Source organism: Argiope bruennichi, chromosome 9 (assembly GCF_947563725.1).
Source record: "Argiope bruennichi chromosome 9, qqArgBrue1.1, whole genome shotgun sequence".
In the NCBI taxonomy this organism is placed as follows: Eukaryota; Metazoa; Arthropoda; class Arachnida; order Araneae; family Araneidae; genus Argiope; species Argiope bruennichi.
In genome coordinates, this window is record NC_079159.1 from 129812265 (window position 1) to 129834345 (window position 22081).

The window sequence follows — 22081 nt, forward strand, 5'->3', positions numbered from 1 at the left end:
CTTTTGATTCTTGTAACTATCGCGGCAAGCTTCATTCCACCACGGTCTGCGAAATTTTCTCAGGCGTGGTGAACTCTTTGGAATGGTGGCATTTGCGGCATTTATTATGCTCTCCACGACATGTTGTACTGCTTCAGTGATGTCGCAAGTATTGATCATGTTCTCTGTAATTTGTGCTAAACGTTTGAAAGTATACCAGTCTGCCCGCTGGAATAGAAAATGCGGAGGAGAAGATGTCATACCGTCGCTATCAGCATGTGAGACCATAACAGGGAAGTGGTCACTATTATAAAGATCCTCACTTACTGCGAAAGTCAGCAACGGCATGAGCTCAGGAGAACATATGGCCAAATCAATACTGTGGAACCTGCGTGTGGGCGCATGAAAGTATGTCTTCTCGTCATTATTGAGCAGACAGAGACAGTTATTAGTAATAAACTGTTCAATCTGCCGCCCACGAGAGTTTGTACTATCTGCACTTCACAACGTACTATGGCCGTTGAAATCACCAAGTAAAATAAAAGGCGAAGGAAGTTGCTCCACTAAATTATCGAGATCCTGTTGAGAAATGGTATCATTGGGCGGTAGATAAATACAGCAGACTGTGACCAAAGCTCGTGTATGAACTTGCACAGCCACAGCCTGCAGAGTAGTATACAGAGTGAGAGGTGTGCTCGGATAAAGATTTGAGGTAAAAATACATACACCTCCAGAACCATGACCATTATCTACGTCTTTCCGCACACAGTTGAAACCGCGCAATTTGACAGGAATGTCTGATGTCAAAAGGGTTTCCTGAACACCAATGCAGACAGGATGAAATTTGTTAATAATTGTCTTGATGTCAGGTAATTTGGAGCGAAGGCCGCGACAGTTCCATGAAAGGAAAGTACCCATTAAGAGGTTCTTTTGGTTTTAAAGGTATTGGAGACGGTGTTTGGGTGTTGCGAAACATCGCAACTCATTTCTTCATTCTCTTCTTCAGACGGATGAAGCGCGATAAGTTCAGGACTTTTGGGTGCTTCACCAAAAATAGATGCCAAGTCCTTTTGGACTATGCCCTGCATCGCAAGTCCCAAGGCGACGGATTTCTGACCTTTAGACAATTTTAACTTAGAAGGCAAACTTGTTTTTGACAGGTCACGTTTAGAAAGCTTCAACTTCAGGGAATTTTGAGATTTTGATTTTGATTTTGTTAAGGCCTTTTCAGGTCTACGAATTTCTAAAGTGGTGTTGGTGTTTGATTCAGAATCGGAATCCGATGTTTTTGTACTTGTTTTAGAATGGCTAGGATTTTGGAGACAGTTCTGGCACGTACAGTTTACGCAAAATGATTTCTGTACGGCGTAGGCATAACTCAGACCGGGAGTTGGTGTTTGAGATAAAATTTTCTTTCTGGCTTCAGGGCTAAGATAAGGCTTCTGGCTTCCCCAAGATAAGGCTTCTTTTATTTTCACTGTAATGATTTTTTTCTCAAGTGTCCAGCGTTCGCACGATCTAGAAAATGAAGTGTGACTGCTACCACAGTTTACGCACTTTTCAGGTGCGGAACACTGCTGACTATCGTGCCCTTTCTCAGCACAGCGGGCGCAAGTGAGAGTCCCGCGGCAGTTGGCTTTAGAATGGCCGAAACGCTGACACTGAAAACATCTCAACGGGTTAGGAATATAATGTCTTACTGGTAATTTAATGTAGCCTGCATAAATAAATTCTGGTAAACTTGGACTATGGAAAGTGAGTATATAATGTTTAGTCGGGAGGATTTGGCCATCCCGCCGTATAGAGATCTGTTGTACATTGGTGACACTTTGATGTTTTAGTTCTGCAGATATTTCTTCAAGGGGAACATTAAACAATTCCCCGCAGGTTATAACGCCTTTCGAATAATTTAATGACATGTGTGGACTGACTGTAATGGGAATGGTAGCTAAAGCTTTCAGTTTTAATATTTGCTGGGCTTGCTTTTTTGAATTCACTTCAACCAGCAAGTCGCCAGAACGCATTTTTCGGATTGAAGAAACTTCGCCTACGGTTGCTGTGAGTGCCCTCTGTACGAGAAATGGCGACACAGAATTAAAATTTTCATTTTTCTCGGAAACACGCTTGACAACAAAAAAAGAATCGTGATTTGGAATATTTAAGGTATTTGGTACGATACGACGCCCACCGAAGGGACCACGTTTGGAAGAGCCCATACGACATTGAAGGAGATTCGGGCACGACGGCACCGCCCACCACGGAGCCCAACAAGGGAAGGCAATTACCGGCTCTGGTCATTCCCAACCTCCATCCTCGGTATCCCCAGGTCATTCCCAGCCTCCTCCTCGGCATCCACCCTAGTGCTAATCGGTACCTATACGCTCGGAGTTACCCCCGGTTACAGTGACCACCCTTAACGCCAAGCCCAAGGAGTAACCCCTTCGCTTGACCCCTAGCAGACTAGCCACTAAGGTGACTACCTACCAGCCGATTGATGCACAGGGGACCACAGAGCACCACCCGTCTTTCTAGTGGGTTGCCACGCACGGCCAACACGTGGGGTTTTGGCTGTCCATGAGAAGCAAGAAGCAAACAGAGCGGCGACAGCTTCTCATGGAGAGCTCCCTCGCTTGCCGTCGAGGGAAGGAAGAACGACAGTAAACAGCAGAAGGCATAGGGGAGAATAAACCATAAGGGAAGTAAAGATCCCTGGGTACCTCGGGATTGGGACACCCGTACTCACCTATAGTAGGTGAGCCCCTGAGGGGATTCGAAAACCGTACTCCATTTTTAAATAATTTTGTTGGCCATATTAATACCTTTAACCAAAGTGCAGATAAAACTGTTACAAAATGAAGTTCTCTTGGAGGATATCCACTCAGTTTGATTTGACAGATTATCGTCACATTTTGAAGCTTCATGAGGGCTATTTTAGGATAGACCAAGTCATTCTAAGCGGAGAGATGTAGAAATTCCTTTGTCAAATTTTCCATATCCTGACGTGAGGAAGATTAACTTGCGAAGCACAACTGACCCATATATTCGACGGATCATCGGTCGAGTATCGAATTCGTGACCTTTTGATACCCAAGTCCAGAATCTTATTACTACATTATAACCTCTCAAAATATCAATACAAGTAAATACTTAGATACTATACTATATTCGATCGAAGAAATAGAGATATTTTGAAGTCAAATATCATTTTCTATAAGTTTCAGCACATCTTGCTGTGAAACAGAAGCATCCGCTTTTCTGAATTTTTTTTATATTTGCTGTTGAAAAAGCCTGAAAAACTAATGTACTTTTTTTTTTTTTGAAATTAATAAACAGTTTTCTTCTCAGTGAGCAATTATAAGTACTAAAAAAAATGACTGAATAGACTTTTCTTGGGTTATAAAAAGCCCCGACAAGCGGATCACAGAAGAAAGGAACATTAAAGAATAGAAAATTCATTCTCCAAAAAGAATTTGAAGAATAGTTGGCAATACGAGAGAATGCAAAATAATAATAATAATAATGATAGATCGAAATGCAAATATAGATATGACAAAATTCTTTCGAGTTTTAGCGTAATATATGCTTCTTCTCAAGCTAAATATTTATCAAATAGTCATAAAAAATACTAAAAGGTTAGACTACCACTGAATAAGTTTATTAAATAAACTGCAGAAACGCACTATTCTTATCACAAAGTAATAATTAACGTGAAAAAAAATTGTTGAAGACAAAATTCAAACATTAATTTTATTGGGAAAAATACAGGGTGCGTCAAAAAATGTATACACACTTTGAACCGTCATAGAAAATTTATATTCCGTTCTACAATGTTCAATTGTTGGAAATGGAAGGCTTAAAGTCCAATTCGAAACACAAATGCCTTTCTAATGCAAACGTGATTACTGTTCAAAATGGCGGCATTCAGAATCAATACATTACTGACTACGAGTCACCACATCGTACCAACGTCTCCAATAGGATTTCTGCGCACACCGCTTCAATCTCATTCCAAAGTGTGTATAGGTTACGTGGTTTACGTTTGTACACCTACCAAATTATGCTGCCCATAAATCCCAGTTCACCTCTCACCATTTCCTGAACCCATTCACAAAATTCTAACCTTCGATCTGGATCGTCGTCACTTAGCTTACGCAGCTGGATTTCTTGTTATGGGGCACAGTAAAAGATGAGGTATACAAACGCAAACCATGTAACCTAGACACACTTTGAAATGAGATTCAAGCGCAGAAATCCTATTGGACACGCTGGCACCTCCAGAAATCAGTTGTAACTCGTCCTCAGCAATATATTGCTGCTGAAGACCGCCATTTTGAACAGTAATCACATTTGCATCAGAAAGGCATTTATGTTTCGAATTGGACTTTAAGCCTTCCATTTCCAGTAATTGATCCTTGTAGAATCGAATATACATTTTCTATGACGGTTCAAAGTGTGTATACATTTTTTTGACGCACCCTGTAGTTGTTAGGATATGAATAGACTAAACATGTAAATGTTTATTACATTTGATTGACTGAAAACCCCAAAAGTTGAGTGGGCCTGTAATAAATATGTAGATATTCAACTCCACAATGCATTCGGTAATTGCCAACACATCGGAAAGCATTTTGGAGGCGGGTCCACCCTTCTTGATATCCTTCCATTTCCTTCTACCAAGGATAGTGATCATGCCAGCATGTTAGATTTATATTATATTATATATAAATAAAGAAAAAGAAATTGGTTCTATTTTCAAATGTATTTTTCCCCCTCCCTCTGCGCATAAAACTTATGGCTTTTAGGAAAGGGTGTGCACATATTTTTATTTTCAGAACCCAACACATTGAGAGTTGTATGCTTTGCAGTACAATAAAAAGAATCGCTACTCATGTGCCACTGTCTAAGAATAGTTACAAGAAAGCCCAGGAGTGGTGATGTTAATTCACAAGAAAAAAATAATATGAATATAAATGAAGTTTTCTCTCCGACCGACTGAAACTAAAATTTGACACAGAACTAGAAACGTAACCACACGATTGCTCGAATCATTGAGCTTTTGAATGATCGATGCGAAAGTACAGAGGATAGACGGTGAATCTCTTGAAAAATTTAGTTCCAATCTTGGCACTGTTTCACATTTCAGGAGTTAAGCATGCGCTAAAATTTATTTACATGTTTCTTTACGTTTTATAACGGACGTAAAATTTTTTAAAATTTATAAAACCGCTAAAATTAAGCAAAATAAAAAACGGTTTGCAGATTTAGCATCGATAAGTCAAGAGACTTTTTTAGGTAAATAATAATAATAAAAATAATAATTTAAAAAACAGTCGACAGGTGGCGCTGGTACGAACGACTTAGTAGGAAATATATAAATGAGACAGGTGATTATAAATACTTACGCTCTTGATCCAGAAACATTTATCCGTTGAATGTCTTGTAAGTCAACAAGGACGTGACGTGAAAGAGATAAAACTTTTTTGGTGAAGCTGTTTTCCCGGTACCAGGAATCAGCGACTGTTGCATTGCGTAAATACCGATTTCAGAAAAATACGAAGAATGGGAAAGGACCTTTAGCAGTGGCAGGCCTCATAAATCTTGTTCAACGATTTGAGGAAACGGGATCGCTGAAAGATCGGGTAAGGTCCGGACGTCTAATGCAGACGCGTTCATAGAGCGTTGCAGCCGAAATGGAAACGTTAGTTTTCGAAAGGAACGAGCAGTGCACGAGAACAGCGGCAGACGCTCGGGACTACCAGCATCCTCGATACTCAACATTCTTCATGGCGTTCTTAATCAGTATCCATATAAATTACAGTCTTGCCATGAACTTTTAGCGTCGGATACTGTAGAGGGAGAAGTATCCTCTCCAAAATTGAACAAGATCCCTCCGGGGTCTTTAACATGTGGACAGACGAAGCTCATTTTTCGCTCCATGGCGACATTAACACACATAATTGTCGCATCTGGGCGACGTCAAATCTACGAGTGTACGCTGAGAAACCACTGCATTCCCCCAAAGTCACAGTGTGGTGTGGGTAGTTCACAGGTTCCTTCATCATAGGAGCCTTCTTTTTTGAAACACAGTGTCCGGTAAATGGATGAAAACGTTGACAGTAAATGTTCAGCGTTATTTAACGCTTCTGCGCGAAATGTATTCGTTCTGCGTTGTTCCATGTATGCGTGAAAAAGATGCGATTTCTGCTGTTACGTTTATGCAAGATGGAAAACACCGCTATTCCAGTCAAGGAATTCCTGATACAGACGTTCGAGGAAGAGAGAATCATCAGTAGACGTTGCAAATTTCCATGACCTTCTCGATCACCAGATATAACACCAGCAGACTTTTGGCTATGGGGAAATTTAAAATCCCGGGTGTATCGATCCCGTCCATCCAAATTGTTGGAATTGAAAGATTCAATCCACCGAGAGATGTCATTTATACAGCCGGACATGCTGCACTCTGCCGTTGCTAGACACGCCTGCAATCACTTGTGGTGGTGAATTTGTTGAACACATATTGCAATAATAAATGATTTGAGAAGGTTATTTTTGATATTTGCGTGTCTTTTCTTTCACTTATGTACGAGACGCAACCTATCGACTGTTTTTCAAATTAATTTTTTCCCCCTTACTTAAAAAAAATCCCGTGATTTATCGATGCTAAATCTGCAAATCGTTTTTAATTTTGCTTGATTTTACGAGTTTTATGAATTTTTAAGATTTTCCGGACTTTTGGTCCAGCCGGTAGTTATCGCATATATTTATATTCGGATAAGAAGACGGAGGGACTTTTTCTGAATGAATTTCATTCCAAATTTTACAGAAATCTATACATTTGGCATAGCGGCCCATTTTCATTCGCATAACTCAATAAACATTTTAGGTTTCGTGTTTGCCGGCAGACTAACAAAATTCTCGGGCTCAGAAAGCTTTGAAATGTGGAGACACGTGAAAAAATCTCGATTTCGAATTTTTTGGCGATTACGATACTTTCTTACTTTTCATTCTTTTCTCACTTCCTAAAGATAATAGTTTCTACTTTCTTGATCAATGAGATCTTCTAGCGCAAGTTATCTTGTTAGTGCGTGTGTTTAATAATCACCCTAAACTTTAGCACTAAAAAACGACTCAATACCGATGTTTAAACATGCAAGTAAATACCGGCACGATTGAATTCTAAATTATCAACATCGACAAATGTGCATTTTGTGATTAAACAAAAGGTTTGCTGCTACATTTTGACAAGATTAATTACCAAATAATGTTGTTCTTTTTTTTATAAAAGGAGTTACTGTTTTCATTAATAAATTTTTAGATACATCCATCACAAATATTAAAAATCTACAAGTACCGCTTCATTTTGCTATGTTTTTTTTATCATCAAGAAAAGGTTAGAGAATGACAGTAATCTTCTTGTAAAACGCAATCATTTAAAATGTGTAAATAATTTCCCTTGGATTCATTAACTGGCCATGAATAAGTTTACAAAAATTAGGTCCCGAATTCATTCCAAATTACACTTAGGATCATCGGTCCAATTTCAACGATCCTAACAATTGTCAAGTTCATTCGCGCATATTTCTTTTCTCTCATAAGCAAAAGGTCAGCAGTAGTGCTGCAGGAATCTCGAATTTTTGCAAGAATATTTTCTTTCCACACATTTCGTATGAAAAAAAGCACCCAGAGGGAACCCAAAACCTTGTCGCCTATTCTCAAATAATTATATTTTAGATGCGTTTTTTATCCAACCGACTGAAACATAAACTGTGACACAGAAATACAATTACTGTCACAAAATCACATACAAATTTGACATATTTTAATCATTGCGAGTCTTAATTACCTCATTGACTCATTTCTGAAAGGACGGACAAACAGACGGTCCACTCTTCAATGGATTTGACAGATGTCTACACTAGATATTAAATCCGTACACCGAATTTTATCCATCTAGCTCTCTTCGATTTGCAATTATTGTGATAACTTATATTCGAATAGATGGAGAGATAGACTTCCTCCCAACAGATTTTGTTCAAAATCTACAAATTTCGTGTAGGGACCCTATACCTAATTTCGTCCATTTATATCAAATGTTTTTAAGTTATTTTTATTTTAATTAAGATAAATTTATTTAATTAAGATTTGAATTATCATAGACATACTGCCAAAAATCATAGAGATCTAAAACATGAAGATGAGTCAAAACCTTGAGTTCCAATTTTTTGACGATTACAATCCTTTCTCTATACTTTGCATACAAGAAAATAAAATTAAAACCACTAACAGCTAGTTCAGTTAACAGCTTTGATTGACGGAATAAATCAAAGTTGTATTTAATGGTTTTTCATAATATAGATTAATAAATTTCGTAAGCAAGGCCTCCACAGTTATCGAAAGAGTGAGGTGACGTCTAGATTCTCTTTAACCTGTCTAAGACAGTAATATTGGCTCTGGGAAATTCATAGCAACTTTTATCAATCCGCCAGTTGGGCAAGTATTGCAATATCACCTTGAATAAAGATGCTCCGAAGTAAATCGGTAATCTTTTAAACAATTGCCGTCCCATCCGTTTTGCTATCCGTAGATCTCTATTTCAGATGACAGATGGGTACTGAAAAATCCCCTACTTCTTTATAATATAACTCAGACGTTCTTTAATTCGAATCCTCTTGCCTGTGGTTGATGAGATGTCCGTCACTCTCTGTTCAATCTCCCCCATCAATCGAATGATGGAGTGCAACACCCGCGCCATCAGGTAAGCGAAATGCGGGAGGTAATGGAGAAATGCCGCCATCCCTATTTCCAGGTGTGTTTACGGGAAGGCCGGCTGATCCCTATCAGACACGGTCATTAGGAGTAGGCATTTAAAAATAAATCCAAGGCGAAGGGAAACAAAAAGCTTTCCAAAATTATCCGGACACCGCGTTCTTCACTAAAAGCTTTGTTTTGCTTCGCCGGCACCCCACGAACAACTGATTGTGGTTTGTCATGAAGTTGATTCGTATGATATTGCAGTCACATATGCTGTCAAAGTATGCATGTTATTTAAACATGCCTCTTAATATGATCACTTCATTCTGCTAGCATTAACCGATTGGTAGCAATAACCAAATGGAGTAGAATCATCAATATTTTTATCATATCAAGAGTTCCAGTCATACTTTATTTCAAAAATACTACTAATACTTTTTTTTCGCTTATTGACAGTAGTATCTTAGCGGTTCACTTATAAATAGCACACATTTGTATCATCCTTTTACATTTTGTGGAATTATGATTCTGGGTGAATCGAAAAGCATCCACTGCTTGTATCCATTCTTTCGTTAGAGGCTTTCTTCACCATATTCATTCATGTCAGAACCATTATCGTTTATGGCCAAATTTTCTTGCTCGTAAAACGCTCACGAATTTTACAAATAGATTGCGAAATTCGCAACTGCGTCGGAGTGTTGCATTGATAAATTTTAAGTAATTTTCCATACCGATTACGAATTTTAATTTCGTCTTTAACTCCCAAATTAGTTCTTTCTTAATCTATGTTGCTTTAGAAATCCAATGGCAGGCAATAATAGTTTATGACTGTCGAACCAAACATGGCTGTATAGCTGTTGGTTTAAATAAATCCTGACCACTAGATTAGACAAAAAAAAATGTGAGCCCCGTCTCTTTGGGAAAATGATTTTCAGATGTTTCTTTACATGCAAGAAATGACATCAATATCAATCGTTAAAAGAGCTGAAATTAAAGGATGGATGGATATCTACATCAAAATTGATGACATGAAACGATGCAAAGATCACACTAAACGAGTAATATTAAGTTATTCACCAGAGTCGCATCAAGCGCCGTTCATTGTACAACTAAATATTGTATTACATAAAATATACGTGCACTGCACACTTTGAATATGTTCACATTTTGCACAAACTTCTTTAAAAGAAATAAACCATTGCTCAACTTTTGTAAATTAATCAAATTTCCTTTCAGAGCAACAGAAAAGTGCATTTAAGAAAAAAAATTTAAACAATATTTTAAGTTTGAATCAAAATTTCGTAAACAAGCAATCACCGAATTTAAGTAATAAAAGCTGTCTTTTAAGAAAATTTTATCAAAATTGAGCTTGAAAATTCTAAAATTCAGAATTGTAACGAATTTTTGTGAAAACATTCATACAGAAAAGATGTGTTCAATAAAAGTGCTTACAAAATTTATTCCCGCGAAAATTGATAATTACGGACAGTGGGAGCAGTCTCTTCAAAACTTTCTTGCATATTCTCGAATACAGCGGTTATCCCAGAGAATGCCTTGTATGGGCGTACTATAGTTACGAAATATTAAGCTTTGGCGTGAATTTTTACTGATTCGATAGCGTGATCCATGGCGAGTTTTTAGGCGATTATGCCATGGCACGCAAAGTAACCAGAAAAGGGATCTGTGTTTGAGACTACTTTTTTCCAGCCAAATAAAAAAAAAAGAAAAATGTGATGCAAAATGACACTTGCATTCAAAACATCCCATGCCAAATTTGATATATTTAAGCCATTGCGTTTTCGAATTATCACGTTTACATGCTTCTGAAAGTGCAGACTGACAGACGGTCAACTCCAAATTGGATGCGACACAAAATTCGACGAAAACAGTGTCTATATTATGGATGTAAAAATCTGTGTCCCGTATTTTATCTATCTAGCTCTCTTCGCTTTGTAGTTATCTAGTTTACTTATATTCGAACATTAAGACAGATAGACTTCTTCTAAACGGAGTTTGCTCAAAATTTGATAGAAAATACAAATTTGGTGTGAGGATCACACACTAAATTTCATCCACATAGTTCAAAGCGTTTTTGAGTTATCCTTGTCCAAACAGACAAGCTTATGGAGGTCTAAACGTGGAGATGCGCTAAAATCCGATTTTGCTGATATCACAATACTTTCTGCATACTTCATGCATGAGAAAGTAAAAGTCCCTTCACCCACACTGTAAAAGAAAATAAGACAACTCACCGGTATGCATTCGCACCTCATGCAATAGAGCATTCCAAAGGGAGGTCCGAGGTCCGGTCTCCATCGCTCTTCCAGCTCATAGGTGTGGTTGCCGAACTGACAATCTGCAATGAATAAGGAGGCGCCTTCAACAGATTTCGAGAAGAAACATAAAATTCTACTAATAAGTTAATCTCTTCTCGGGCAGAAAAAAAAATCTGCCTGCAGCAAAATTCCTAATCATTTTTTTAATAACTGGCTCTACGGAGAATGATTCAAAAGTTATAGTACTAAATATTACCGTTACACCAATTGTGATTTAGATTTATTCCTGATTATCAAAAAAAATTATTTCGTTTTATTTGATTTATAACTAGGTGCAAATCATGAAAATTGACAAGAATAATAATCCTTCGAAACATTGCTCGTTACTTTTCGTTCGTTCTTTCAGTTCTAATAAATGTAGATGTCGACTGAAAACAACAAAATACGGTTTCATTAAACGATGGTTTCATTTATCGTTTCGGAATGCTGATAATTCACAAAGTAGTAGCAACAGACTGATCATGAATTTGGAATCCATGAAGAAAATATCTTTCTATTTTTGTTTTTAGTGTTTTGTATTTTTAATTATATTCGAGGTTACAACGGCACAGAGAGAACCTGGAAAACTAGGAAAAAACACAGGAATTTGAAAATCGTTCTAAAATGCAAAGGAAATTCGAAATTTTCAGTAAAAACCGGAATACAGAGAATATTAACTTCTTAGTTCCTTTTGTATTCCATCTAAAAAAATTGCCGATCTGTGAACATTACAGGAATAAAATATCGTACCCACAGCACAAAAAATGAAACAAGTGTGTAATCGTGGAAACTCTCTTTTTCTACTCATTTCCCCACTTTTCTTTTGCATAGATCAGTCTAATTTCGATTCCAAAGAGAGTTGCTCTGTTTTGATGAGGCTCCCGGATTGTAGCTATTGAAGATATGCGAGACTGCTATAGCTGTGTGAGAAAGTAAATTTCTCTGGCAGGAAGAGCAGCATTTAACCTGCGGAAGCATCGCGGTGAGGTTGAGTCACTCACACTTGAATTTATTGAACGGTTTGTTCGTTATTTAAGAGATTGTGAGCTTAATAAGAGTAGATTAGAAAACAGCTTTAAATAATGGGCTGCTAAAAATCTGTATTTCATATGGATTTGAAATATGAGTCCTGACTTCGCCGAATTGGCTAGAGAAACGACGCAAAGTTAGTTTGTTGCGTACTGCTCGCTTTGTAAGAAGTTTAAATAATATGGGAAAACAGGCCTTTACTAGTCATACAAAAGAGGAAACCATGAAAAGGTATTGAAGCTAGTTTAATCTATCTCCTGCCAAAAGAATTTTGCTACTTTATGAAATAAGTTCTAAGCTTACAAACATCCCAGAATGCAAGTGTATGGACATTCCGATACAGAGAAATTTTTGCAAATGTGAGAAATCAGGAAAAATGCTAAAAAAAGAACAATTTATAATCTACCAGAAACTAACGAAGCAATTACCATTAATCTACTAATCCTTCAACAGCTTCAAAAAACTGTTACAAATTTTAGAAACTGCATCTACATTTATATGGACGTGCTGGAGCCTTCTGTGAATTTAGTTTTTTTACGGAATTAATACAGATGTTAGGGAAGTAAATGGAAAAGTTTATGACATCACGGATGTTGCCATTAACCAAAATAACTCCAACGTGTTCAACTTCCTAAGCAAAGTTATACCTTACAGCAATTGCAACGACAAATGTGGAGTGCGGATTGTTCAGCAACCAAAATTGCTTTAGCAACAATTCATGATCTCAACTATGGAAGAAAAAAAAGACAGCTTCTGAAAAAAATGCAAACAATAAGTGGCATCATTATAGTTTGAAGAGAGATTAAAACCAAGACGCAATTTTCAGGAAGAGTCATTGAGAGAAGATGAAATATTTTTTCGAATATTAACTTCGGCAGGTGGAAAGATAAAACTTAAAGAATAGGAAAGATGGGGGATAGCAAGGAAAGAAGAAGAATACGTTTCAATTCTTCACCAATCTGGTAGCCTGCAATTTAGGCATGTGTTCTTTTTTGCCCATTAGAGATTACGAAGCAGCGTTATTGAGTTTCTTCGTCAACCAAAACATCTAAATTTTCCTCACACAACAAGCGGAATCCTTTTCGAAAAGGGGATCTCCGCAGTACAAGGTTTGACAGCCTCCACCTGAATTTCGTTGGACATTTGTTAGAAGTTTGGCATATCAACCTTCATGACCAGTTAGCTCAATGTTAAGTAACTGCAAGCATTTACTAATTCATAAAACTTTCTTACAATTGAAAAAAATATAGCCACAGTTTTAATACGGACCAAAAATTTCAATGGCATATTGCGGGAGCTGAGAATTTCAGGAAAATCCAGCCTTGCTAATATATAATTGCGGGAAATTGTTACAAGGCAGATGTCTCACAATCAATGGCTTCCATTTCTTTCAAATAGCTTATTAGGTTCATAACAATTCATGCGTAATCACTTTATTTATAAAATTTTATATCAGATGCAATCCTATAATCATCTGATGGCAAAGTGCCAGACAGCCCGAAATGTCGATTCCATAATAATGGGTTCACGCGTCTCATTGACAGTCAATTTGTCAGTCAAATTCCACAGTTCACTGGCACTATTATGACCCTATTATTGCCACTTTCCGAACGCAATTCCCTGGAAAAACTGACAACTTCTTCTATCCTAATGATTTTTTTCTGGCATTGCTTCCGTTTCAATTTTCCTTTTTATTTCCGTTATTTGTGTTGCTTTCAGAATTTCACATTTGGATCCATTTCCTAAATGAGGAACGGGAAAGGAATAGTGTCACATGTATTTTGCGTCAATTGAGGTAGCGTATTAAGATAATCGTTGCAATAATAGATCAGAATTTACTGGGATGAGACCGCGAGATTGGATCACGATGCCAACTTCAGAAGAAAGCATCACTTCCTTCTAGGAAACACGTTTCATTTCGATTTCATTTAAACAATCTGAAATAAATCGAGTTTTGAGTTTCGTTTATAATTCTTTGTTGTGGATTTGAAAGATGGTTCTTACCTTTTTTTCTTTTCTTATTTTGACCTTTTAGAAAAATATTAGGTAAACTAAATTTAAATTTGACAAATTTATTTTTATAATATTGTCTTTTTATGCAACTTCTAAAATCGAATGAACTATTATTACTTATATCACTAATTATATATATTACTTTATTATAATTATTAATCCCATCATGCTGTCTTTAGATAAAATTCTTCAAGAATCTGTTTCAGTGTCTTTTTTCAGGAAAAAAAAAAATTACCCAATTTTGCACCCCTGCCTTCTGTTTATGATGGCATTCTGCAAAATTCGGACAATCTAGATATTTAAAGTTTGCAATGCTACAACAATCCGATGCACGAATATCGTGGATTTCATTTCAGGCATAAAATTGCGACCCTCTTGTTTCACTTTTACAAATAAAGGGGGAAACTGCATTATCAAAAATGTAGGTGTTGTGGGAAAGGCGTCGCTGACTGTGACCGTTCATCTACGCCCAGCAGTCGAAAAACGCACTGTTATAAGAAAACAGCTCTAAATATTATGGCTAATGAATATGCATATATCTTCTAGAATTGGGACATTTCTCAAAAATGTTGAGTATCATGTAATATATTTGTTATTTATTTTGGCTAATTCATAGTCTTAGGGGCATATCATATTATAGATAATTAGCGCACACTAGAAACGTATTTTTAATATTAAAGTAATAACGTATTATTATTTTTATTATTAATACACATTTTAAAAGTTATTTTCAAATTACCGTCACTGTTTGCATTATCATTTAACAATAACATTTTAACCTAAGTAACATTTATATAGCTATACTAGTCAGAATATCTCTTATTCTGCGAACTACTATTGATATCTTCATGTTACGATTGAAAAATGACTTGTGAGAAGTAATTGAATAAAACTTTTCTGTTTTCAAGTGAAGAGTGCCAATTCTATTCAAGAATCCTATCTATCAACAAGTGACAAAAAGGACGTGATATCACAAAAAAAGGGACAATCATGGAAGGATTAGAAACTGTCTTCATGGAAGAAATCTCACTGCAACATCTTTTTAATAGCAGATATAAAAGAATCATATTTAATTATATATTTAAACGGAAAAAATCGGTTATAATCTCGAAATAAATTTAAAGGACAGCCTTTAAGATTATTTAGACAGACATTTCAGTTTAAGGTTAAAAATGTACAAATGAAAGAATTGAAATAACATTTTTGCGGAATTTTTTTCCTTGTTAAAAGTAAGACGGACATAGCTCCGAAATAATCAGGACTCCACAAAACGGTATGCCGCCAAACCGCTTGAGTACGCTGCTGAAAAAAAAAGAAACAGACGAAATTGTATCCAGCAAATAAGTAAAAATTTCATCATCCAGTGAGCTTTTTAATTAGTCTGCGGTGAAGTGTCAAGAAGAAGATGCCCATCTTTGGAGTCCGCGATAATTAAAAACTTTTTCTTCTTGGAGACGGCGCATCAATCGGCGAATGCATTGTGGCTCAATCTATTTGACATCGATGCATCAAATGGCCATCGATTCATTTTGACACTTTCAATAAGCGAGCCTCCGATTCATTATCTCATTAACACGGCCCACCCGAGATGTGAGTCAGCTTGCATAAAAATGAATATGCTTTGGTGAAATGAGATCCGTAGGAGCGCTGCTCTGGGAATCTCGCTGGAAATAACGGAATTGCAGCAAAAGCAAGTGACTGCCCATGAGAAATTAATAAGGGGTAAAGACAGTTGTTTTAAACCACGTCCATCGATTTTATTAGCTCATACCCGAGTCGTACCTGCATTAATGTCGATCACATATGCGTATCCAGTTCTGACATTTATGCTGTATTTTGAAATGTGTTTGTCGCTGGTGTAATAATTTTTAATCTAAATTCAACATCTGTGACGTCACACGGTTTCATATACAGAGCAACTCATCTTCAGAGCAACTACAGAGCAACTCGCAGCATTTACACAGTTTTGATGCTTCTGATAAAACTGCAGGAAAGGTACATTTTATGAAAGGAATTTACAAAGGAAAGGTAAAATAATTCTTAAGTTTAGATTAGCTGCTTAAAGTTTACTGATTTGATCCAGGTAAAATTAGAACCTGATTAGATATTCTGTGAATCTTTTACTTTTATAAATGACCTTTAAAACTCACACTTTTTATTCTCTTACTTTATCAAATCAGAACTCTTTTCAATTGAATAAAAGCCAATTAATTGAAAAGTAATCCAATTTTCATTAGAAAATTATTCAGCAATAGCAAGACGGTAAACACAAGAAAAAAAGTCAACGAAGCACTCATTACCAACAATTAAAAGGGGAAAAAATTGAAATTATCTAGTATATTTCGGCATGCATTTTTTTTTCCATCTAAAACGGAGGGGGGGGGAGGCTGGTCGTGCCGCCAAAGTCACCTCCATTTGGTTTCTCTACCTACAAATAGTCTGAAAAATGTTATATTAAAACTGAAGTAATATGGCTCAAGGATTTCACAGGCTAAGTGAAAATTATAAATTTTGCATTTTTCACGATAGGTCTGCGACCTTCACGTAATGCGTTGGGAAAATAGTCGCTCGCATTACGCAAACTCCATTCACGAAGGGAGACTAAACACAGGACGCAAGGACGTTTTTGGCGAAGAGCGACGCAGAAGGTCGAAGCAAAGTGACAAGCACCTCCTTCTTGTCATCGCTTCCTTTTTCTCAAGGGACGAGAGCGACGCACATTGCTTCCAACAACAGATCGTCCATTAACACTGCAATCCCTACAAAAGTGGAACGCAACAGAAATGCTCTGACTCCAGTCCAGGATACTAAATATTGTTCATGCAGCTGCTGGAAGGGCACGGTTCCCACGAAAACTCTCACATAAAGGGAATATGCAAAACTAACACAAATCACAATTCTTAAATACCTATTCAATGTCAAGCCCTCAGAGCAACATTCAGAAATCAAAATAGTAGAATCATTATTAGTAGAACTTGGCATTTTATTTCGAAAAGTCTTGTTCAACACTTCCATTCACAACACTTTATAATTGCAATATGGCTGTAAATGAATGATCATTTGCTGATTTTTTTTCTAGATAAAATTCGTAAAATTCTTAGCCCGTTAAGACATTAAGAGAAGGGTGTTTAATAAACACTGGATGTAAGTACTACAGAATTATTTCCTTTTACTCATAAAATGGCAAGACATATTAGCAAGGCTAAAACGGCGAATAAAAGAAAACAGTCCACTTTTCTTCAGTCAGATTGCTAAAAATAACCAATGGGAATGGTCTACCCAAAACTCTCTAATAAAGGTAAATTTACGCTTTAAATGCGTTTTTTCCCAACCGATTGAAAACAAAATTTGGTACAAAACTACAAAAGTTGTCAAAAATTGCATACCAAATTAAATCATTGCATTTTAGTGATATCGCTTTTACATGTTTCTGAAAACTCTTATTGGATTAGGCGCAATATACACAGTATAAATGTTAAATATATTTCTCGAATTTTATGCACCAAGCTCTCTGAGTGCTGAAGAAATGTTAACTTAGACTCGAATAGACGGATAGACAGACTTTCTCTAAATAGATTTTGCTCAAAATTTGATAGAAATCTTCAAAATGTGTTGTAAACACCGTTAACCAAATTTCACCCATCTAGCTACAAACGTTTCTGAGTTATCTTTTTCACAAACAGTCAGTCAGACAGACGGATAGATGTTATATCAAAAATATGTTTTTCGCACTCAGGGAAGCCTAAAATGTGAAGACTCGTCGAAATCTTGAACTCGATTTTTTTGACGATTACAATACTTTCACTGCACTTCGCATGGGAAAAAGTGCAAAGGCAGTTCATCACACTATCAGTGCAGGTACAGATGGATTATGAAAAGAACCCTGGTGATGTATGAACCCTAGAAAGAAGACCGTTTGAAAGAAGGAAATAAAATTTCGAATGTGGGTATTACATAGTGTATGCTTAAGAATGACGTGGAGAAATAAGTCCAACTGTCATAATTAAAGTTAGGGACAAAATTTCAAAATTTTTAAATGGCAAACCGACTTTTCCTTCGTCTGAAACGTTATTCTCTTAATACAAAAAAAAAAAAAATGGAATATCCCGAAAAATAGCAGTGCGAGGGGCAGAGAAAAGTGAACTAAACAACTGCGGCGTTCACCGGAATAGGAACTGAATTTCCAATGGCATCACAGTTCACACTATGCCTTTTATTCTAAATCAAAGCAATTAACACAGTTCACACTTATTCTAAATCAGAGCAATGAATTCCCTTTGGAAACCAGAAAATACTAACATAGAACACTGTCATGGCTAACTTAACTGCTCTACACGAAGAAAAATGCATGCGATTTGTCTGCTACATTTACTTTTTTTTACCTTTTTTCTTAAACATGCTTTTTATTGCGAAGCATTGCGGCGAAATAGAAAAGCATGTTTTACCTAAATGCGCGAAATAGTGCAAAAAATATTATATGTCTAACATAAAAACCAGTGGGTATCGGTTCCCGCAATTGCACCGAAATTTGGGTTGAGTTGATATCCGATTTTGAAGTATCAAGAGTAGATAGATACTGATAATCGATTGTGCTTGACACTTTTACACTATAATTTTATATTTCATGTACCTGGCATATGTTAATGGCTTTAGACTCTTAGCTTAAATCAAGAGAGTTAGGAAGCAATTTAAACGTAAATTGCTTGTTATCTATAAATTTGTTGTTAATTTTAATTCTGCACTTATTTCAATTTCAAAGCTTAATTGTAAAGTCAGGAACTTTATAAAAAGACTAATTACAAGAGTTTCATTTTATTTGTAAGTGTTTAGTCACGCATTTATTCAGAAAATATTTATATTTTCTCTTTTTAATTTTGAACCGCGATATTCTGAAAATTCTATTTACGTTCAATGCTTCATTTTTCGCTGCTTTCAAATAATTTACTAACAACAACTCTGTCTCTTGAGTTTCTAATAAAAGTAGGTTTAAAGGAAAACACATTTATTCATTCATCGGGAAGAGTCAAAATTCTAATGCACTAACTAAACTTTGCCAGGAAAGATAAATCAATACGTTGAAAATACCAGGTAATGGAAAGAATTGATATATATATAGGTATTTTAAAAAAAAAATACCATGGTGTCTCCGAGGCACAACGGCTGAATGAAATGAAGCGATATTGTAATGATCCGATTCTTTGTACCATGCTGATACAGGCATCACCTTGATACTTTATGTATCACTCAAACCTGGCCGAAATTGATAACTGACGACCCTACGAATAGGATTTCAAATTGGGATTTTGTTTAGAAGGAAGAAGGACGGATTTGGCAGGGATGAAAATATGAAAAGCTTGGCTGATACAGTTAGTGTAAGAGAAGGCGGAGATTTTTCCATGGTATGTGTACTGTCACTTGGAATAAAAGACTGTTAAGACTAGGCAAGAGAAATATATGTATAATTAAAAATATCAAGCATTGTTCATAATGTCGTCGAAGCAAAACGGCGACCTAATACTGTGCATCAGTTTTATATAATATCGTCCAATTGAAAAATAATGATGTAGTGGAGATTACCAATCAAGACCAAAAATTAAGACGTGATACAAAAGACAGTATCACCCATCTTTACGCAACAGATTCCTCTTGACGTATTGTAAAGCTGAGCAACGTCTGCTGTGTACAAAATATCAATCTATGCGAGAGCAGGCATGTTGAAAATTTGTTACACATTTGCTTTATTATTGCTTCTTTGTCTTTCGATCTCTATCTTTGCTTTCCCTTCCTTTTATCTCTGGCTTAAGTCGTCGTTTTCCTAATTAAAAACACAGTTTTAATTTCATCTGAAGTTTTTATGCAGCAAAGATCACATTTTCATGAAAATAAAATGCAGCCATTTTAAAAACCCAAAATTTCTCACTACATCCGTAACTGTCAGAGCTGGATCTTCACATTCATGTCATTCAGGCATGCCATAATTCCAGCATTCAAAAACTTTATTCCGTTCCATCGACATACTTGACAGGCCGGGGTGGGATGAGGAGAAGGTCATATAACATTCATCTTATATTACTACTTCAGAAAAATTCGTTCTAATTCTATAAAAAGATTTGCACAACCTTTTACTAAAATTCTTTACATACAAGCTTTTTTCGAACCATTCTTACTGCGCGTGCCAAGCATGGAAGTGGAATTTACATATGAATATAAATTGCGGTCAATGTGGTCAAGGGGAATAAAAATTGCCGATAAAAGGGATCAATCACATTGACCGGTGATTCATCTCATTATGCTGGTGGAACTTGACCCTCTCCTTATTTTCGTATTCATTTGTACACATTTAAGAGCAAATTCAAAATCGCAGAGAAAATATAAATTTTGGAATATTTTGGAATATGAAGAGAAAAATACATTTCACTACACAAATATTATTATCCCCCCCTTAAGAAATCATCGCACATGAGCCTAAATATGCAACAATGAATAGCATCCAATTCCATCCCTGGATACATGCTAGATTTAAAACTGCACCAATAGCGTGACGGGGAATTAAATGATGTCTTTCGTTTATGGCGATTTCGGACCGCTTCCTTCGGCTGGCGTCATTTTCCCAAATCGAGTGCCGTCCACAAAATTCTCTCTCCGACGTCAGTGCAGAAGATCCGATAAAATTCCGAGGAGCATTCCAAAACAAAATAATTAGAACCATTTTCGCGCTGAGGCGTCATTAAGCATTTGTTTACGATCCGGAAGCGTGCCTCAGCACGGCCGACGAAAGATCCGTCAGTCAACCGGAATAGAACAGCGTCAGACGATATTTTCGGGCAATCCATCTCCACAGGCATTAATCCGCACCATTTTCCATTTACTATTATTTTGCAGCAGTGCGTTTTATGACCTCGCTGATTCATTCCGAATGCAAATTTCATTCACAAGGAAGCAATCATGAATGCAACGCAACTCAAAAAGTTTGGAAAATCTTCAGTGATGTTTTCGCGTGTGTTTGAAGATTCCACTCAGTGACGGATTTCCAACTAGGCAAAAGTCTAGGGCCGCTTTATTGAGGGGTCGATTGAGGAACGTTACTAAGCTAGTTGTTAAATAAATTCGTAAACAAGGCGAATTTTAAAATATTAAGAAAATGCTAATTCTAGTATTTTCTCTGGAAAGTAATGCACTTTGTGTTGCATTGCTTTCACTTAGTTATTATCATTACTCAAGTGCCTGCTTAAATATAAGAGTGTGCAAATACACACGAATTATAGTAAGTGCATAAAACATGCACCACGAACTCACCGAAATGAAGAAAAATATCAATCTAAAATAAATCAATACAAGTTCATTAAGTTGAAAGTATCACGAGTCGCGAAACTAAATGAGCAATTCATATATAACCTTAGAATGCTCATTACTTTGGGCCACAAATAGCCTGCCACTCATTTCATTACAGTTATAATTTTATAATTTAAAGATATTTTCTGTTTTGTAGCAAATTAAATTATTGTTATAGTTCGGTTACTCATCTGAGGCTGGGATTTCTGAAACGTTTCAAATCATGTTTTCTATTTGAGAGAATTGTGACAATAACTCTCCAAATTTCAAGGAAGGTGAACACGTGTTTTCCCTATTTAAAATCGTAATTTGATGCAGAGCCGCACTTGTAGCCAAATTCGATGTGCTTTTTCAGCTATTGCGTTTACATGTTTCTGGAAGTACAGAAGGACAACCCCTAGTTGAATTTGGTTCGAAATTTAATAGGGAACAAATACAATAGAAGCGTAACGTTATTTTATCCACTCATCTCTCTTCGCTTTACAATCTGAATAGGTATTGCTTAATATTTGACAGAAATCTACACATTTGGTGTAAAAATCCAATAGCAAATTTCATTCGTCTGGCTCAAAGCATGTTTGAGTTATTTTTATCGAAGATAGACGGGCATTTTCCAAAAATATTTTTTTCGCAATCAGTGCGGTCTGAAAGGTGGAAAT

At 36.4% G+C, this 22081-nt stretch overlaps 1 protein-coding gene across 5 annotated transcripts in view; it reads right to left on the reverse strand.

The window, feature by feature from the left end:
- The window catches only part of LOC129985332 (chordin-like), a 203516-nt gene that overhangs the window by 157562 nt on the left and 23873 nt on the right, over positions 1-22081 (reverse strand). For all 5 annotated transcript variants that reach the window (XM_056095319.1, XM_056095317.1, XM_056095318.1 and 2 more), the window contains exon 2: positions 10986-11089. In XM_056095319.1, the coding sequence (XP_055951294.1) occupies positions 10986-11089 (104 nt within the window). The remainder of the gene's footprint in view (positions 1-10985; positions 11090-22081) is intronic.